General features: G+C 37.3%; 1 protein-coding gene across 1 annotated transcript in view; it reads right to left on the bottom strand.

Annotated features, from left to right (window-relative positions):
- The window catches only part of LOC308552018 (pregnancy zone protein-like), a 42779-nt gene that overhangs the window by 10514 nt on the left and 12787 nt on the right, over positions 1-19478 (bottom strand). Inside the window, exons 11-19 of the mRNA XM_081126976.1 lie at positions 18618-18776; positions 17542-17769; positions 16379-16442; positions 10292-10434; positions 7937-8086; positions 5751-5915; positions 3961-4066; positions 1290-1428; positions 668-896 (exon numbers count right to left, since the gene is read on the bottom strand). Of these exons, the coding sequence (XP_080983102.1) occupies positions 668-896; positions 1290-1428; positions 3961-4066; positions 5751-5915; positions 7937-8086; positions 10292-10434; positions 16379-16442; positions 17542-17769; positions 18618-18776 (1383 nt within the window). The remainder of the gene's footprint in view (positions 1-667; positions 897-1289; positions 1429-3960; positions 4067-5750; positions 5916-7936; positions 8087-10291; positions 10435-16378; positions 16443-17541; positions 17770-18617; positions 18777-19478) is intronic.

Raw genomic sequence — 19478 nt, 5'->3', positions numbered from 1 at the left:
AAAGGACACAGGCAGAGGGTCAGGAACAGGGGACTGGAGCTTAGAGGGACAACACATACTAGTTGAGAGGCTTTGGGAAGTTGTCCAAACAGGGAAAATCCTGTCCAATACTTTGTTGTTTAGAGGTTTGCAATAAGGGAATTGAAAAACTGACAGGAATTAGAATAAATGGCCAGGATTTAGGCTTGTGCCAACACAAGGAAGAGATATCTTCCTTAGAGTGAAAAAAATAAAGTAATCAGGTGGAAATAATCTCTGAAATTAAGAATACACAGATAGTCCTGGCTTATGGGACTCAGTTGGCTGGCCATTGTCCTAGGCACCAAACGGTTGCCAATTCAATTCCCCGGTCAGGACCTGTAGGGGGCGTGCAGGAGGCAGCCCAATCGAGGTTTCTCTTTCTCCCTCCCTCTCCCTTCCTCTCTCTAAAAATCAATAAATATATATATCTTTTAAAAAGAATACACAGATAATATAGATCTCAGTTTTATATAACTGTAGCACCTTGGACCTGTCAGGTAGTTTTGCTCTTACCTATTCCATTCCAAAATTAAGTTACACCTATTCAATTATGATTCGCAAGGAGATTACCTAGGAGGCCTAGGTAGTCAGTGGTGATTGTGTTCCCTCCTTCTGCTGTTGCTCACCTCTAAAGAAGTGCCCTTACCCGAATGCAGTGGGACAAATAGTTGAACACAGTGGCCTTGAGTGTGAAGGCTTCTCCTCGCACCACAGAGTAGGGGAGAGTGAGTTCTAGGAAGAAGGGCTGGAAGACTTGAAGAGAGATGATGGGGGAGAGGCCAAGCCCCGTTGTTCCAGACAAGCAGAGCGCGCTGGCCTTCCACTGTGTGATGGTGTCAGGGACCGTGACTGCCAACTCACTGCTGCCTGACGAACTGATGAAAAGAAAAAGAGAGGAGAGTGAGTCAGTCCCTCCCCCCTTCTGGCATGGACTGTAGCTGATTCTAACGCAGGTAACTTAGTGACCTAGAGTGGTAAATGAAAGCTTTCTATAAGGTTTGTCACTATTGATGAAGTCTCTGAAAGTTTGTCTTTTCTTTTTAGGGGTGAGACTAGCTTCCTGTTTTCTATTATTTTCAGTACCTCAAGACCAAATTAGAAAAAAAGCTGCATTGTTTCACTATGAGATAAATGAACTATGAACCTAAATATTTACCAGAAAGGGGTGGAGCACAATGGAAAGGATCGGGAACAGAGGATAACAGCAGAAGCACAGAGGAGAATTCAGACCTTCTCCTAAACGAAATTCCAGGCAACACACAACTTACTCGAGTGGCACCAAGTCCCAGATCCAGGTCTCTGGGAAATAGTTCCGGACTGTCTCTTTTACTCTCTCAGCTGGAAGGTCTTCTCTCCTCATTGGAATAGGCAGAGCTTCATATGCTACAGGTGAGCCTGGTGGACCCGCTATGTAAAGGAAACATTCAGAGCCCAATGTAAACCTCATTTGTATCATTGACTTTTTACAGCTGCCTTATTTATCAAGTAGAAAAAGGTCAGTTGCTCAGGCAGTGTTTACTATTGGAACAATTTAACCAACCAGCTTGTTACTTAGATAGGAAGTCTAATCCTTTTACTTCTTCAGTCTAGAGGTAAATGTGTTTTTCTCTAGAAATGAAAACAAATGTAGGTCTCCTTAAGCTCATTATTTAACCGGTGGAAGAAAGAAGAAAGAGTAATTTAATACACCAAATATTGCATTTATACTGAAATAATGACCCTGTGTTCTCCATTTGTGGTAAGACTCAGACTAGAGGAATGGACAGGAGCTACTACAGGAGGATTTTAGGAATGATTTTTTTTATTTAACAGTGAATGAGATATGGAGACATAAAAAATAGGATATAGTACAGTATGTATTATAGACTGGAGACTCAATAAAAGACAGAAAATGAACTTTAGATTGGCCAGAAAAGACTTTTCCAAAGTAGCCTTTAAGATGATAATTGAAGGGTGAGAAACAGTAACATGAAGAAGGCATTTCAAGGAAATGGCAATCCAAGTATGCACAGAGATCAGAAGGGATGCTCCAAAAACTTACCCTCTGGAGCAGAATGTCTATCTGGGTGTGTTTAACATAGCTGAGTAAATAGTAGGTGTAATTATATAATAAAATACCATGAAGATTAGGACAAATAGACTGCTTAAAGTGTTACTCCAGAGATCAAAAGATATATAAAGATAATATTAGAGTTGGACATGCTCTTTTAAAACCTTAAGTACAATACTTCTATGAATTTTGGAAGTAATGACTTTGTATGATAAACAAGTGACATGAAAAAAGCGATGTGTAAGGGTAATATGCCTTCCACAGTAGATAGGACAGGTTGAAGTAGAGAAAAACTGGGGGCAAGGAAGGCAAATTAGTATGATTTTTAAGTAATGACTTGGTTATGAAATAATGAGGGACAGGACAAAGGTGGTGTAACTGAAAAGGAAAGAATGGATAAGTGACAGCAAATGCAAAATTTGTAAGGAGTATTGCAAAATATTTGGGATAAAAAATGTAATGATGGTAGTCCAGTTTTAGGTTTGCTGGATCATTTCATCAATGCATTTTCTCTTAGGATTGGAAAAAATTATACACTTGTTTTTAAAAAGGATATGAAAATAAAGTAATAGTTCTTTTAAGTTTTTCTTAACAGAGAACATGCTGTTACATGGAATCATAATTATATTTTTTCATTTTATGCTCACAATATCTCAGTGACTTTGGTGTTATAATTCTGATTTTAGATATGAAGAAATGAAACCTCCAAAAGGTTCCCATTTTAAAGCCATATATGTCATACCAGATAGAGATATGATACAAACAGGTCCCTTTGCTCTTAGCATAGTGTTTTCACTCTACAGAATTTTCTTTCTGTGGGGGGAATATTCATAGTCACTCCTCTGTTTTCCACTAGAACTTTATTCCTTGTCTTCCCAGGGAAAGAATTTTTACTTCTAAAAAATATGTGTTCATTTTATTAAAAACAAAGTATTATTTTATACCGCCATATTTCTTATTAGAAAGTCGTATTAACATCGAAGCATGCAGAGAGGAACTTCTCGAGACCTGATAGCAGTAGAAAAGAATTCTCAGTGTTAGAATCTTCTTAACTTTTCCTCATTTCCAGGTATACTTGAAACACACCAAGAGACTAGTAGTATATCTGTCAAAAAATGCATTATTCTGTTTTGTTCAATATATCAAAATCACTTTGATTTCCATAAAAGAATATGACAGGGACAATTACTCTCCATATGCTCCTGCACATTTCTCTGCCTCCCTTGCAGCTAGGGTGACTGTGATATATGTCACTTCCCCCGCTGCCCATAAAAGTCATGTGCAAACTTACACCGCTTCCCCATGGTAGTAACCTTGAAAGGCACGTTGGAGGGCATGGAGTCACAGGGTGAAATCAGAATGAATACTCTCAACTCACGATTGGTAGGGAGCTGTTCTGGAGAGCTTCTGGACTCACAAGCAGTTTTTGTGTGAAAAATAAGCAACCCAAACCGTTATATGCTTAGTCATTGAGACGTGGGGGTTTGTTTGCTACTGCAGGATAACCTAGCTTATCCTGACTAATTCAGGTAATGAATCCCCAGTGGATAGGAGAATTTGAGGTAGCAAGACTATTAAAGGCCAGGACAAAAAAAATCTGTCAATTTTGATGAGGGAGAGAGGACAGAGAGAGAGAGAAAAAAAGAGAGAGAGAGAGAGAAGAGAGGAGAGAGAAACAATAATTGCTTTAAAAATCTTATTTGTTAGAGGAAAAATGTTAATTGAAGAAAATTTACCAAGAAGTTGCTACAGGGTCACAACATTCCATACTTAGAAAAATAGCTTTTTCTCTCAATTCAGCCTAGCAAAGCAATTGTTGTTCTATTTTCTATTATTTTATAATAGAAACATAATATTTTCTATTATTCTAGCAGAGAAATAAATCTCACCTGGAGCACTCGCATAGGCCATAGGGGCTCCTGGGTATCCCCGAGGCAGCTGACAGAAATGTGGCTTGTGGATTTTTGAGTTGGAAAAAATATTTAATCCTGCAGACTAGGAGACAATGAATTATCAGAGCATACTGGCAATCCAATCTTGAGACTGGAGTATTTTCTCACATTTGTATTATACTTTCAGTATTATTATACATATAGCTCACTGAATAGTGAAAGTTCCACACAATAGAGAAGAGAGCTACTTTATAAATATGACAGTGGAGTCACAGAAAGTCTAGTTCGTCCAGGAAGTGAATGGAAGTTGGGATTAGAACCCCCGTCTTCTGATTCTCATTTCTGAATTTCGTCTGCCCTGTGCTGATGCCTCTTTAATTATCTTTTTTATCCAGGATACGGAGTATTTTAGCCTTGGATGTTTTCTTCCCTTCCTTCCCCCAAAACAAATATAACATATATACACATATAACATACATACACACACACACACACAAACTTATATACCTCATAGCTTTATCGCAGAGAGTAATCTTTTTTTCCATTTGAAATTGTAGGTTTGGAGATTTTTTTCATAGTCTTAGTAAACTTTGCTTTGTTTATGTTTTATGGGAAACTGTGGGGAACTGTAGGACTCAGCACAGTGGTCAGTGCTGGGAGCAATAGAAATAAGAAATACACGGGAGGGAGGAAGACTTAAGAAATAAATGTTTAGGTGAGAAGGGTGAAGGGATTAAGCAAAAAAAAAAAAAAGACTCATGGACACAACAGCATGGCGGCTGCCAGAGGGAAGGGGGGGGCGGGAGAGGGTAGGGGGGTGCATGGTGACGGACGGAGGCTTGGCTTGGGGTGGTGAGCACACAATACGATATACAGATGATGTGCTGTAGAATTATATACCTGAAACCTGTATAATTTTATTAACCGATGTCACCTCAATAAATTCAATTAAGAAATCAACCGAACAAAAATAACTAAATGTTTAAAGATGAAACAGTGAGCTAATCAACCTAGAGGCCTCCTGCCGTCCTTCCACCGCCGGCGGACTGTGAGCCTGAAGGTCCCACAGAGGGAGCTTGCACTGCCCTCGGCCGGGCCGCAGACCTCTCCTGGAAGATGGTGTATGTTTTCCTCAAAGTATAACGAGACTTTTTACTCCTGTTTCGTATTGGTCAGATTTAGTCTCACAACCTGGATAAACTCCTTTATGAAATAGTTAAATCCAAAGATTGCCATTTTATCTAACATACCTAAAGCATGCTAACATCTCTACCCCAAGTATTGGAACTGTTTTCTTCATGAAAGGCTACTTTCAGTTTCCTGAAATTTTACTGCCCTGAGGGAGATGGCTCAAGTATTGTACTTTGTATAGTCAGTCATTCAACAAGTATTTAATGTGCAAATGACAACTATAATGGCTGCCAGGGAGGTACTCACATTTCCAGGGGTACCAGACGAACTATGGAAAATGTTTTTTTCACATATTAGAATTTCTGCGGATCACTGAGAGAGGCATATGACAGTGGCACCTAGCTTTGAGGTCAACTGAATTAGGGTTGTGGGCCCTAAACGTTTACCACTTGCTATTTAAACTGCCAGAGAAATTCATGATTAAATATCTGTATGTATCCAGAGTTAGCTATGTGTCTGAGGTGTTCATGTTTTTTCTGTTAATCATAGCTTTGTATGGGGGCAGGATCAGAGTCTAGACCTTAGAAGTCTATTTTTTGTCCAGCTTACAAAGACCTAGGATCAATTTTGGCTATGCTTTTAAGAAGAAGAGTTACCTCAAAGATACTGTACACATCATCTTCATCCAGGATCTGCTTTGGTGTGTAAATGATTCCATTGTGCGTTATGTCTTCTGCAATCACGCATCCTTCAATGTCGTCATTCATGAAACCACCATAGTGAACATAAAAGCTATCCTTTACTGGTAACAAGTTATAGACCTGCGAAATCGAGAAAAGAAAGGAAAAACTCTTGTGGGTTTTTTCCCCTTACTTTAAGTGCGATAGTGTTCAATCTGGGATTTAAAAGATTATAGTGTTGAACACTCCCATGTCAATATTAAAAAAACAATACAAGGAATCACGGAGAGATAGTAAAGGTTGTGGATCCTAAGCCTCTTGTACAAAAGGAAGGAGTATAGAAGTAAATCAAATTAACTGATCAAAGTCTCAGTTCCCATTTTGGTGGTGTAACAATAAGACCCAAGTCACCTGTCTCCCAGCCCAAATGCTTACTTTTAAAAGGAAGCAGAAAACGTGGCTAGTACAGAAAAGTGTAATGAGAGAAAGGCCACTTAAAATCCCATCACCCAGGAATAACCTTTGTAAATGCCTGAATCAGTTCCTTTCTCCATTTTATATGATTAAGTTCTTACCAAGTTAAAAAAATTTTTAAAAAAAATCTACTATTTTAAGAATATTTTTAGCTTGAGAAAAAACTAGGTGCAGTTTTTTCTCTGGAATAAATCAATTCCAGGTCAGCTTTGGCCCCTAATAAAGCCACCAGCAGTCACGTGGTGCTCAGGCCGCTAAACACATGTTGGACTCATGAGACCTCCTCCTCTGGTTTCTGTCATTTCTTATCTGAGCTACAACAATAACCCCTTAACTGTGTCCATTCTTTCATTCTTGTTCTCATACTTTCAGCAGCAAACAGGATCTTCTTAGCAGATAAATCTAAACTGTCACTCTCCTGCTTAAAACTTCTCAGTAATTTACTATTGCATTTACTGTCACCTCCAAACTCCACTCCAAGTTACCAGTCTTGCCACGAACTTCTTTGTTTTCCAGTCCACCTGTGGCTCTGCCATCTTTATCCCGTTTTTAGAGCGCTCCGCACTTTTCCTTATTCTGACCTCACGCCTTCGGGCACCCTGCTCTCACTCGCTGTAACGCCTGCCCTGTCCCTCCACAACCTGGCAATCTAAGAAGACACCCCTAATCACTGTAGCAAAAATTGTTCAACTCTTTTTTTCTTCTTTATCTGAACATCAGGTTATTCCTTTTATTATACTTATCAAAACTGGGAACTACTATATGTTTTTGTTGTTTATTTGTTTGTTTTTAATATGTCACAAGACTACAAGTCTAAAATGATCTGAGACCACATCTGATCGCTCACCATTAGAGCTCCTATTTCTAGAGCAGTATTCATCCTATAGTCAAGATGTCACAAATATTTGTTAAATAAATAAATGGACCAGGAAACGTGTAAACTATGGGACCCTTTTGAAAATGCTCTATTATAACAGACTCTTGAAAGGACAAGTTGGAGTGGAAATGAATAGTTGATGTCATGAATATTTGTTAAATAAATAAATGGACCAGGAAACGTGTAAACTATGGGACCCTTTTAAAAATGCTGTATTATAACAGGCTCTTGAAAAGACAAGTTGCAGTGGAAACTCTCTTTTGTTTACAGTTAAAATCAGTGAGTAAGTGCCTGGATTTTAAAGAAAGCTTAAAAATCTGGCATTTTGCGTACTAACTTGAAATGTAGTGCAGCAGAAGTGGCATCGAGTGAAATTAAGTTCAAATTCCACCTTTAAAATATATTTTTGGCATACTCTTTCTATATTTTCTCAGTCTATCCTAGCTGTGTTTTTCATTAATAAAATTGAGGTAATAATACCCACCTTAAAGAATTATTATTCATGACTCATTCATTAAAATGTGTTGAGCATCTTTTATATGTAAAGCACTGTGCTGGGCACAGAGAATGTTGTGGTGAGCAGATTGCTCCTTCACTGAGAGTATATTACAACAGAGAATGAAATGAGATGATACATGAGAACCCTGTGCAATGTCTTTTATGGAACTGAATTGAATTTCAACTCATACATAACAATACATTATGCCTGACATGCTGAAGAACATGTCCTTTGTAATTATAATTTCCAACTTCCAAAAATGGTCCTATCATATGTGCATTTCCTAATATTCAAAGCTGAAATAGGACTCACTGATTGAGGCGAGAGCTCAGCTTCGGGCTTCAGCAGCAGCATGCTCTGGTCTACTGCTCGAAGGGCACAGAGGGACTGAGGAGTGGCTGTGACCTTCAGGTTGGTCTCTGAGGCTGGCAGGCTGTTGGCTGGGGAGAAGCTCAAATTTACCTGTCAAGAGAACATGATTATAGCAGTAAATCTTTTATTACAATCTCAAAAGTGACTTCCACCCCAGGCTAGGCCTAGTTCTTTCTACACTTCCTTTCTCTTCATCTATTTTAGAGCAGTATTCAGAGGTGAATCCACCTAGGGACGACTGGTTAACCATCTCTGGAATAAACTGAAAATGTGGTTCCAGTAAACTCAGGTTTCCCAATCCCTCTACAACTGGTGAACTGTAAGTTGGTCTGGATCACAATGAGATAGAATCCTGGATGGAAATGAGAACATGCATGCTAACAAAGATACATATCTTGTAGCTGACCTATCTCCATTCAGTGTTTTTGTTTGTTTGTTTTTATGAATATATGTATTTTGCATGGTGCTGGGGAGAAAAAAATCACACTTGACCTCTGAGACCAGACAATTCAAGTCTCCTCTGGTTGGCAGTCTTAGTCATCTGACATTCTAAAGAAGTATAGTAATGTTGATCAGGATCAGATGTGTATCAGGTTTTAAAAATTAAACAGCTAATATGCCTCCTAAAGATCAATTGGTTGAGAAAATTCAAAGAACTGTGAGTAAAGAATAAAAACTACAAAATAATGGAAAATTATGCACAATTTTTTCAGAGATTTGGTTCTGCTTTGGCCAGTAGCAATTCGTTGGTAAGTGGGGCTGTTGTTTCCTTATATTTGTGTAAACATTTCTTGAGTAAAATCTGAGTTTTATCTTATAGTCAAAACATAAAATAAAATAATTTAGAATTAAGTTACTGTAGAAGATCAGGTAACCTAGGTTCTTGAACTGAAAGCTGATTTGGACTGGAATATAAAGTCAGTGTGTTTAGTAAAATAATGTTTTACTTGTATTGCTGAATTTAATTATGATTAATTAAATCATAATAACCATTACTCTGTTTAGTGAATTAATAAAATGGTTTGGATCTATGTATTATGAGACATATATGAAAAAAAGAAATACTTGATTTTTCCTCAAGATGTAATAGTAGTCAGCTCTATAGTTCAATATATTATGAAAATACTGCTTATGGAGAGCTTTATCTTAAACATGTTTGTTTTTATTTTTATAAAGTTTAAGTTCATTATAATATGCTTGTGAATATGTCCATATCAAGTCAGTTATTTGGAATTATAATCAACTGAAAACACTTTTAGCTAAGAACTGAATGTGTTAGAAAACATAAAATGCTTTACTGATGTGAGAACCAAAAAAGAACTTGAAGGCATATTTTGGGAGTCTGTACCTATCTATATTAAGCAATGTTATCCTCAATGAGTAATTATATCCAGTTAAGAATGACAGGCAGTTTAAACTGTTACATAGTATTTAATGTATATACTAAATCTGTTATTTTTAAAGTAAGAAAGGGGTATATGAACTTTGAAATAGAAAACAATTTTTCTTGACCCCAACAAAGATTGAAAAAAATATTTAAAATATATTATTTGAAGGAACACACGTCTTAAACTGACCTGGATCTTTCCTCACATTCTCAGCCACTCTTTACTCTGCTCTTCATCCTGTCAGAATGTCCAGCTTCTAGAGGCCTTAATTTTTAACTTTAATAGCCCTCTTCTATAATTTTTTTGTGGTAAATAAAAAAAGTCGACTTTCTTCTAAATACTGCATAAATCTTCATCTATAATTATTATTTTTCATAACTGATCTCCATATCTGATCAATGATAAGTTAAAAGATATTTGACATAAGATCCATGGAGCTTTGCTTCTATATGGCAGTTTCACGGTGTTACACAGGAGTTTTCATGTTTTGTACCACAAAGAGACAACTGCTAGAATAAATAAAGTGTGTTGAAAGCTGTTGCATAACAGGGCTATTCCAAGATTTAACAAACAACTAACAGTCCATGATTAGCAATGAGTTCAAAGCAGGAATTTCTTCTGGTTCATATAAAACACACAGAACATCCCAACAGGATAGAAACTAGGCTCTTGGACACATTTTCTGCTTTAATAGCATTCTTTAGTAAGGTAGAATTGGAAATTTATATCAGAATCCACTGATAAAAATTTTTTTAGATCATTGTATCTTAAGACATGGATAACCTAAATATAGGTCTCATTACAGAAATGTTTACTTGCTATAAATGCATATTGTATGTATGTTCTTACTTTCCATACTTCAACAAGGGAGTTGTACAAAAGGATTGGGCTTAAACAAAACACCCACCTTATTGGCAAAACATTTTTCAACCTCGAGTTTCTGTGTATCTGCCACAATTTCTCCATTTGGTAAAATAGTATAAATAAGCAACTGGGCAGTAGGAGCAATGTCTGATTCCACTCGAAAGGAGAAGGAAAATACCCCCTTCACTGGAGATAAAGAAATTCAAAGAAATAGATTAGGAAGAGTTCTCAATTTTATAAAGAACAGGTTCTCAAATAGTTTTTACTTAGTCATATTTGGAGTATACTGAAATAAGAAAAGACTTGCATTTATAGCATTGTGTTATGTAGTAGTGTTCAATAAATATATGCTAAACTAATGACATTTTTCCTTGAAAATTTAGGTTAGTTTGTTAATTTCTTTAAGTAGAAAAAAACAGTACATGTCTCAATTTTTAAATTATAAAAGATTTATTAAGGAAGAAGTCCAGAGAGAAGACCTTCTAGAAATTTTTAATTATCTCTATCCATGGTCAAAATCAGCACAATTCTTGTCATATGCATGAAGACAATTCAAAGAATGCAACACAGTCGCTACCCTCAAATGATTTACAAGAGATCATATAAAACAAACTGTGACTCTGATTTTTATAAAAGAATTATCTGTATTTATCTTAGTGGTTGCTTTCTGTGTGAATTGCATAGTGCTTATATAATGTACCTGTTTAATTTTCTTATAAGTTCTAAGTTTAATTTTGTAGCATAAAATTCTTTAAAAAAATATGACCTTCCTGTATCTATAAAAGACTTGAAGTCAGCTTGTGGTGAAAATACAGAAACACAGCAGTATCAATATAAATTTGAAACAATAACACTGAAACTGTATAAAGGTGGATTTCTGGGGCATGATTAGACATAGACAGGAATTAATTTTATTAATTTTATTAGCAAATTAGTTATACACTAGAGTACTTAAATTTAGCATTGAGTTTTTTACAAGTCAAAGACAAATGAAAAACAACCCTTTATATAGTTATTATCAAATGAAATGAAGTATATTTTTTCTAAAAGAGACACTTTCTTCTCATTCCATCCCTCTAGATACTTAACCCATATAAAATTTAAACTCTATCACAATAACTAATTTTGATGAAATGGCTTTATGAGGCACTTTTGGTTTTGATATGCTATTCGCAACAACCTTAATATTACAGGTGAATATTTGTAGGATGCATATAAAGCAGTATTTTGAGGTAAATGCATAGCACCAACAACTATATTAGAAAAGAAGACAAGTCTCAATCAATGACTTCAACTTACACATAAAAAATTGAGAAAAGAAGAGTATGTTATCTGTTAAGTAAGCAAAAGGAATAAATGATAAAAATCAGTAGATATCATGACATAAATGTAGAAAAACAAAGAGAAAATCAATCCAACCAAAAGCCAGTTGTTTAAGAAAATCAATACAGTTGATAAACCTGTATCATGACTTATCAAGAAATAGAGAAAATGCAAATTATCAATATCTTGACTTAATGAGGTACTATTGCTAAAGATATTACAGCTGTTAAAAAGTGTAAGAGAATATTATGGACTAATTCATGTCAATAAAATAGACAATTTAGAGAACTAGACAAAGCCATTGAATGCTACACACTATCAAATCTCACTCAAGAAGTAATAGCTAACCTAAACTGTATTTTACCTATTAAAGAAAATTAATTTTTAGCTAAAACCTTCTCACAGAGAAAATTCCATGTCCAGAGGGATGCAATGATGATAAGTTATACCAAATATTTAAAGGAAACACACACACCCAAGTCTAAACAAATTCTTCCCAAAAATTGAAGAGAAAAATCATAGACCCCCTTAGCTAGGTCAGCAAGAGCTAAAAAGGGAGATAAAATTATTCAAGAAAAATTTGTGGAGAATCTTGTTGTTTAATAGCATGAGTCCCTGTGACACATGGGAGACCCACAAGATTTATGAGAAATTTACATTAGCAGAAATACTGCCAGCTTGGACCAGAAGGGATACAGAGAGTATAAAGTAAAATAAGGATATTAGACTCATTCAATTATATAAGCTGCTTAAACTTTTAAGTTGCAAACATATATGTCATGATTTATGAAAAAGAATGATTCTGAGAGTGGAGCCTTGAGCTCAGAGAGCAGAAACATGAACCACAGAGGATTTTTACCAGGTCTTGAAACCTAGTGTTGTTTGTACAACTGGATATCAAACTTTCTTGGGACTGATGACCCATTTTGTCAGAATTGATTATACTTAGGGCCACACCGACGCCTAATTTATATGATTCAGATGATGATATTTGGAACTTTGGAGTTCATGAAATTTACATGAGATTTTGGACTTGAGTTAATGTTATAATGTATTGAAGCATTTAGAGATGCTGGGAGGAAAAACAAGATGGTGGCCCAGGTAACAACTGCACACCCCCCCCCCCCCCGCCTCCCGCAACCACATCAAAATTACAACTAAAATACAGAACCACCATCACTCAGAACCTCCTGAAATCTGGCTGAACAGAAGCCCTACAACCAGGGAGCTGAAGCAGCACAGAGACCGGGAGGAGGGGGGGAGATGTGGGGGGATCGGGGCTGAATCCCGGAGACGTGGCTGCGGGCCCACACCCGGTGCCCCGGGGTAAACCCGGGAGGGAAACACCTGGTGCCACGGTTTAAACCCGGGAGGGAATCTCGGTGGTGGGAAGTTTCCCAGAGGAGGGAGGGGTCCCAGGCCCACAGCAGGCCCCCAGCCCAGTATTCCAGGGCCGGGAAGAGATTTCCCCACAACTACGGGCTGTGAAACCAGCGGGGACTGTCCCTGAGGGTCTTGGAGGCTGCGGGAGCCCCAGCAGCTCCTCTTAAAGGGCCAGCTCACGGATTCACTCAGACGCGCTCCCTCTGAGCCCAGCGCCAGGCAGCAGCTTGAAAGGACCTGGAAACTTGGGGAGGAACTAACCTGCCTGAAATCCGGGCGAGAGCTGGAGGGGCGGCTTCCTCCCAGGCAGAAGGGCTGGCAGAGGCCATGGCTCCTTTGGCGAGTCGTCCCTGCACACAGCCGGCAGGCAGGCACCATATTTGAATCGCCAGCACCTGACTCACACCTTTGGCCCCGCCCCGTGATTCCCGGAGGCCCTGCCCCTCCCCACCTGCAGGCTCATCCTGGCCATTTCCAGGGGCTTTTCTATGCAAGTGGCCTCTTGAGCCTCATGCTTTGGACTTTCCCAAAATCTCTCAAATAAGCAGCAGCGGGCCCCATAGGGCTTGATAAGTGGCCCCAGGCCTGGCACTAGTGGCAGCCTACACTGGCTCATAGCTTTGCCTCTCTTGGGCACCTCCAAGCCCAGCACAAGTAGCAGCCAACTACGGTTTGCTGTGTAGCTCATGCTGGGTGGCCCTGGGCAAGGCACTGGCACAGGCTGACTTGGCACCTCCCCAGAGGCCCCAGAGACAGTGCACCTGGTGGTCAGACTCGACCACGCTGGATTACAACCCTACCACATCCACGAGTGACACACTCAAGGGGTGCACTTGGTGAACACCAAAGCTCCACTGAAGTAAATCCTGCTCCATAGGGGTGTCTCCAACACAGCAGCTCTTTGGCTATAGTTGCAGCTGGTCCTCACAGCTGATTGGCCAGGGATTCAATTCCTCCCAGTGATGCCAACAGCAACCAAGGCTCAACTACAACAGGACAGTGCACACAGCCCACACAGGGGAGCACCTAGAAGGCCCAGCTCAGGTGACTGGGGAGGCTGAGCCACTGGGCCCTACAGGACACCTACTACACAAAGCCACTCTACAAATTCCAGGAGACATAGCAGCTCTACCTACTACATAGAAACAAACACCAGGAAGCAGCCAAAATGTGGAGGCAAAGAAACATGTCACAAAGGAAAGGACAGAAGAAATCTCTAGAAGAGGAACTAAATGAAATAGAACCAAGCAAGCTAACAGATACAGAGCTCAGAATTTTGTTTATAAGGATGCTCAAGCATATAATTATGAAAACAACTGAGAAAATCAATGACATAATAAAATACCAATTTGAAATGAAGACTACATGAACCAAAATGAATAATTTACAGGGAATCAACAGTAGAGTAGAGGATGCTGAGAATCAAATCAGCAATTAGGAACATGAGGAAACAAAAAACACCCAACCAGAAAAGAAAAAAGAAAAAAGAATCCAGAAATATGAAGATAGCATAAGGAGCCTCTGGGACAACTTCAAGAGGCCCAATATTCGTATTATTGAGGTGCCAGAAGGAGAGTAAATAGAGCAAGAAATTGAAAATCTATTTGAAAAAATAATTATAGAAACCTTTCCCTACCTGGGGAAAGTAAACTTACAAGTCCAGGAAGCACAAAGGGTCCCAAACAAGAGGAATCCAAAGAGGCCCACAGCAAGACACATCATAATGAAAATGCCAAAGGTTAAAGACAAAGAGAGAATCTTAAAAGCAGCAAGAGAAAAGCAATTAGTTACCTACAAGGGAGCACCCATATGACTGTCAGCTGATTTCTCAACAGAAACTTTGCAGGCCAGAAGGGAGTGGCGAGAAATATTCAAAGTGATGAAAAACATGGAACTACAACCAAGATTGCTCTACCCAGCAAAGCTATCATTTAGAATTGAAGGTCAGATAAAGAGCTTTTCAGACAAGAAAAAGCTAAAGGAGTTCATCACCACCAAACCAGCAGTACATGAAATGTTGAAGGGTCTTCTTTAAGAAGAAGCTAATGAACAAAAGAATCTGATGAATTAAATAGATCCAGAGACATTGATGTATGTAACAGAGGATCATATTTCAGAGGGTAGAGGGAAGGGGTGTGGAGGGTGGGAAGAATTAACCAAAGAAGTTATATGCATATATGCATAACCCATGGACACAGACAATGATGGGGTGAAGGCCTGGGGATGGTGTGGGGGCGGGCTGGAGGGGGTCAATTGGGGGCAAAAAAATGGGACACCTGTGATACTTTCAACAATAAAGGTAAATTAAAAAAAAAAAGATGTTGGATAAAGTGAATGCATTTTGCATGTGAGATGGATATGAATCTTTTGGGCCAGAGAGCAGTGTGTGGCAGGCAGAATAATGTACCCTCCAAGATATTCATGTCATAGTCTCAAATGCTTGTGTATATGTTACTTTATATAGCAAAAAGGACTTTGCAGATGTGATTAAGTCGAGGATCTTGAGATGGGAAGATTATATCGGGTTACTCAAGTGGGTCCAATGTAATCACAATGATGTTTAAAAGAGAAAGGCAGGAATGAGGACCTGGAAATATTTTTCCTTTTTTTTTTATATACAATATTTTATTTTTATATAATCTTTCATTTTTCAATTACAGTTCATATACAATATTATATTAGTTTCAGGTGTATAACCCAGTGATTAGACATTATATAACTTAGTAAGTAATCATACAGATAAATCTAGTTTACATATATTTATGGCACTAGTAATTTATTGTGAACTAATTTCCCATTCTAATAAATATTCACTTTTCAACCTCAAAGAGAGAGAGAGAGGAATGTAAGAGATTTGAAGATGGTGTGGTGATGGCACTGAAGATAGAAGAAGGGGCCATGGATTAAGGAATGCAGGAGTTCTTTAGCAGCTGGAAAAGGCAAGGAAACAGATAATCACTTAGAGCTTCAGACAAAAGTAGTCCTGCTGACAGTCACCTTGATTATTAGCCCAGTGAGACTTTTGAGTTACAGAACTCTAAATAATAAATTTGCATGGTTTTAAGGCAGAAAGTGTATGGTAGTCTATTACAGAAACCATACAGAAACATACAGAGTGAAATTTTTCTTTGTTGATTTTCTGCATTTTTAAATTATTTTCTGCATTTTAAAAACCATTATAAAGTGAATATATTTTATTTTAGGAGTAAAATTTAATATAAAGAAATGCTATAAAAAGAAGAAAAAAATGCTAGATGGATTAATCTAAATCTATATGGCATCCTTTTGTATTAGCTTTCTCATCTTTGGTTGATGGAAGAAGGCTGTTGACAATTTTCTCTAATGTAAAACTAACTCATTCTTGCTAAAATGCCCAAGATTTGACAATATGAGAGAAAAAATAGGAAATCCTGATAGTACTTACTCTTCCCTGGTATAATGGACAACACATGGATTCCTGATTGGGAGATGCTTCCTTTTGCTTTAATCTGAAGACAGAGGAAATTGCATTTATTATTATTTTAAAGGGTACATATTAAAGTTAAACATATTTATAATATATAAATAAACAATAATCTCACTACTCCAACCCAGAAGTTATTTTGGATTACCAAATTTCTAATACTTTCCTATACGTATAGTTATGTATTTGAAGTAATAAATATATATTTTACAAAGTTTTTGTATTTTACTTAATATTTACTTTCTATCATGAATATTAATATTTCAAATTTACGTAGTCTTTTAACAAATATTTTAACATCTATTATATGCAAAACAACATATAATGAAGGCAGATATATTCTCTATAGTCGCTATTTAAAAAATAAAAAACTAAATGTATTGACACTCTGTGTGCCAAGCACTGAACTAAACAATTTAATTTTAGGATTTCATTTAATTTGCACAGTAACCTCATAAAGTTGTTATAAATACCAATTCCAGTATTAGGGTGAGCTGATTCATACTTCACTTTACAGGTGAGATTAAGAAGTTGCCCAAGTTCACATAAGTAGGAAGTAATAAAGCTAAGATCCTAAATTATTGTCAATTTTTAAATTTTTTCATAGAATTTTAAAGAATATTAATTATAGTTAATGTTCCTATACAGAATTTCCTACACATACATTTTTTCTTCTAGCAATGCCTTACTTGGGTAACTACTAGGTTTGAATATTTTTAATTTTGGGATAAAAACAGGTACATTAGCCTCAAAATATCATTAATTTATAATATGCCTGTGAATGTACTTTTTCCCTGCAATTACCCCAGACATAAACTTTGTAAATTATTAGAACCTTTATAAGTATAAAATGATACTGCTTTATTGTTTTAATTTTCACTTCTCCAATTAATGTCAAAATTAAATATGTTTTCCAGAGTATTGTTTAACATTTTTCTTTCGTGTTGAGTAAGTTCTCAATTCTTATCTTTTGCTTTCTTATCTACTAAAAACAACTTCTCTTCAAGCATAAAAACAAAAAATATACATATATTGATATCTTATAAAGGGCATTTCTTAAACAGGAACCCAATCTTTTGGGGGTCTACACAATTAGAAAGGGCGACAGTGGCTTTTATTCTTACCAAATAATAGAAGGTTAACTCTTTTTCATCTTTCAGAATCTGTCCATTCAGGATGTAGTGTGCCCGGATCTCTTCGGTTTTCCCACAGGCTATAGTACCGGCAGCAATTTCAAGGTGAATATAACTCTTGCTCGGGGAAAAAATATACCTTACAATGTGCTGTGCTTGTGGATGAATTTCTCCAAGCCACCAGTTATCAAAACAGTTGCTCTGCTGTTTGTAAGTGACCTAATGGAAGGCATAATGGTCTTAAACAGGCTATTTGTTATTAATATATATTATGCATTTGTTAGTCACTCTATAATTTACTGAAGATTTTATATGAACCCCGCTTACTTGGTTCTGTTATAGGCTGCTTTCCCAAATAAAGCATTATCTATGAATGGCTTTCCCTCAAGTTTATTTCAGGTTACACTGTACTGACACAGTAGATATTAGTCACTCACCATCAAGACCAATTACTTTTTCTTCTTACCCTTAAGGCTGTAAATTGCACAAGATCATTTGAATATTCAATACAAAACAAAAGTAGCGGTATATCAAAGAAACCAAGAAAAACCCAATTTATTATAAAATTGTAAAAATATTGAAATTTTCAAGGGAATATAAAGATGATCTAATAAATATCTCCTGAAACTAGATCCTGTTGTAACAGAGTCAATCTAAACTAAAAGTTTTCTGGCAAAAAAATTAAAAAAAAAAAGTCTTTATTGATTTCAGAGAGAGGAAAGGAGAGGGAAGGAGAGAGATAGAAACATCAGTGATGAGAGAGAGTCATTGATCGGCTGCCTCCTGCACGCCCCCGACTGGGGATCGAGCCCACAACCCGGGCATGTGCCCTGACCGGGAATTGAACCCTGATCGCCTGGATCCTAGGTCAACACTCAACCACTGAGCCAGGCCGGGCAAAAAAAATTTTTGTTTCTTATCATTTAAGTCTCTACATTGCTTAATTTCTGTTTTACTCTTGATCACCTTTCTTTTATCCCTAGAGTCGCTTGCTTCCCATCTATCCTTAAACTATGTGGTTTTAGTGTTCTCTGTCTTGTCAGTTCCAGATGCCCATTTCCACTTACCTTAACTATAATGACAGAAGATGTGAGGTTGGTGGTATCAATGAAAATGTTCGCCAAACCGTGCTCGTTAGTAGTAAAGTGGGAATATTCACTTAGACCCAAAGTGACAACTAGAGTTTTATTGGGAATTGGCTGACTCTTCTCATCAACTAGAAGAACCTAGAAATATGAAAGGGATAGCTGGTTGCAAGGGTTGTATGGCCATAACGTCTTTCATTCTTCGTCATGTTCACCCTTGATGTCTTGGTCACTGTCATTTACTGAAGATCTTAAAAATCTAAAAATAAGATTTGCTTTCTGGGCTCTAATTTATTTTCCTTTTTGATATTTCAATTTAGATAACTCAAATGAGCATTCTATTGACACTGTCTCAAAGTGGACTCATGATATGAACTTTCTAAACTTTCCTCCTGCCCACTGTTCTCCATCTTAGTACATGGTGCTTCTACCCATCCCATAGTTTATGCAGGAATATTGAGGGCATTTTTTTGGTCATTTTTCTCTTTCACTGCTTATATCCTAACCCACTGCCAAGTGCTATCTCTTCCCCTGTAAAGCATATTTGATTGTTGTTTACTTCTTTCCAAATCCATTGCTACCATTCCAGTTAAAACCACAATATTTTTTCCTGCCTGGTTTCCATCAGCTTCTATTCGATCTTACAGATTCCCCCTCTTGCCGCTTCACCCTTGCTTTAAAGCATCCTCTGTACTGCCTCAGCTATACTAATCGTGCTATTCTCCTTAAAACCTTCAGTAATATCTCAATTAAAAATTCTAAACATGTACTAAAAGGCCCTTTAAGGCCTGTTCTAGCTTCCTGACAACTATTCAGCCAATCCAGTTATACCTTCTGCCTCAG

This window comes from Miniopterus schreibersii, assembly GCF_964146895.1.
Source record: "Miniopterus schreibersii genome assembly, chromosome: 2".
Taxonomy (NCBI): Eukaryota; Metazoa; Chordata; class Mammalia; order Chiroptera; family Miniopteridae; genus Miniopterus; species Miniopterus schreibersii.
The sequence above is the reverse complement of the archived record's forward strand: the minus strand, read 5'-3'. Positions and strand labels throughout refer to the sequence as shown.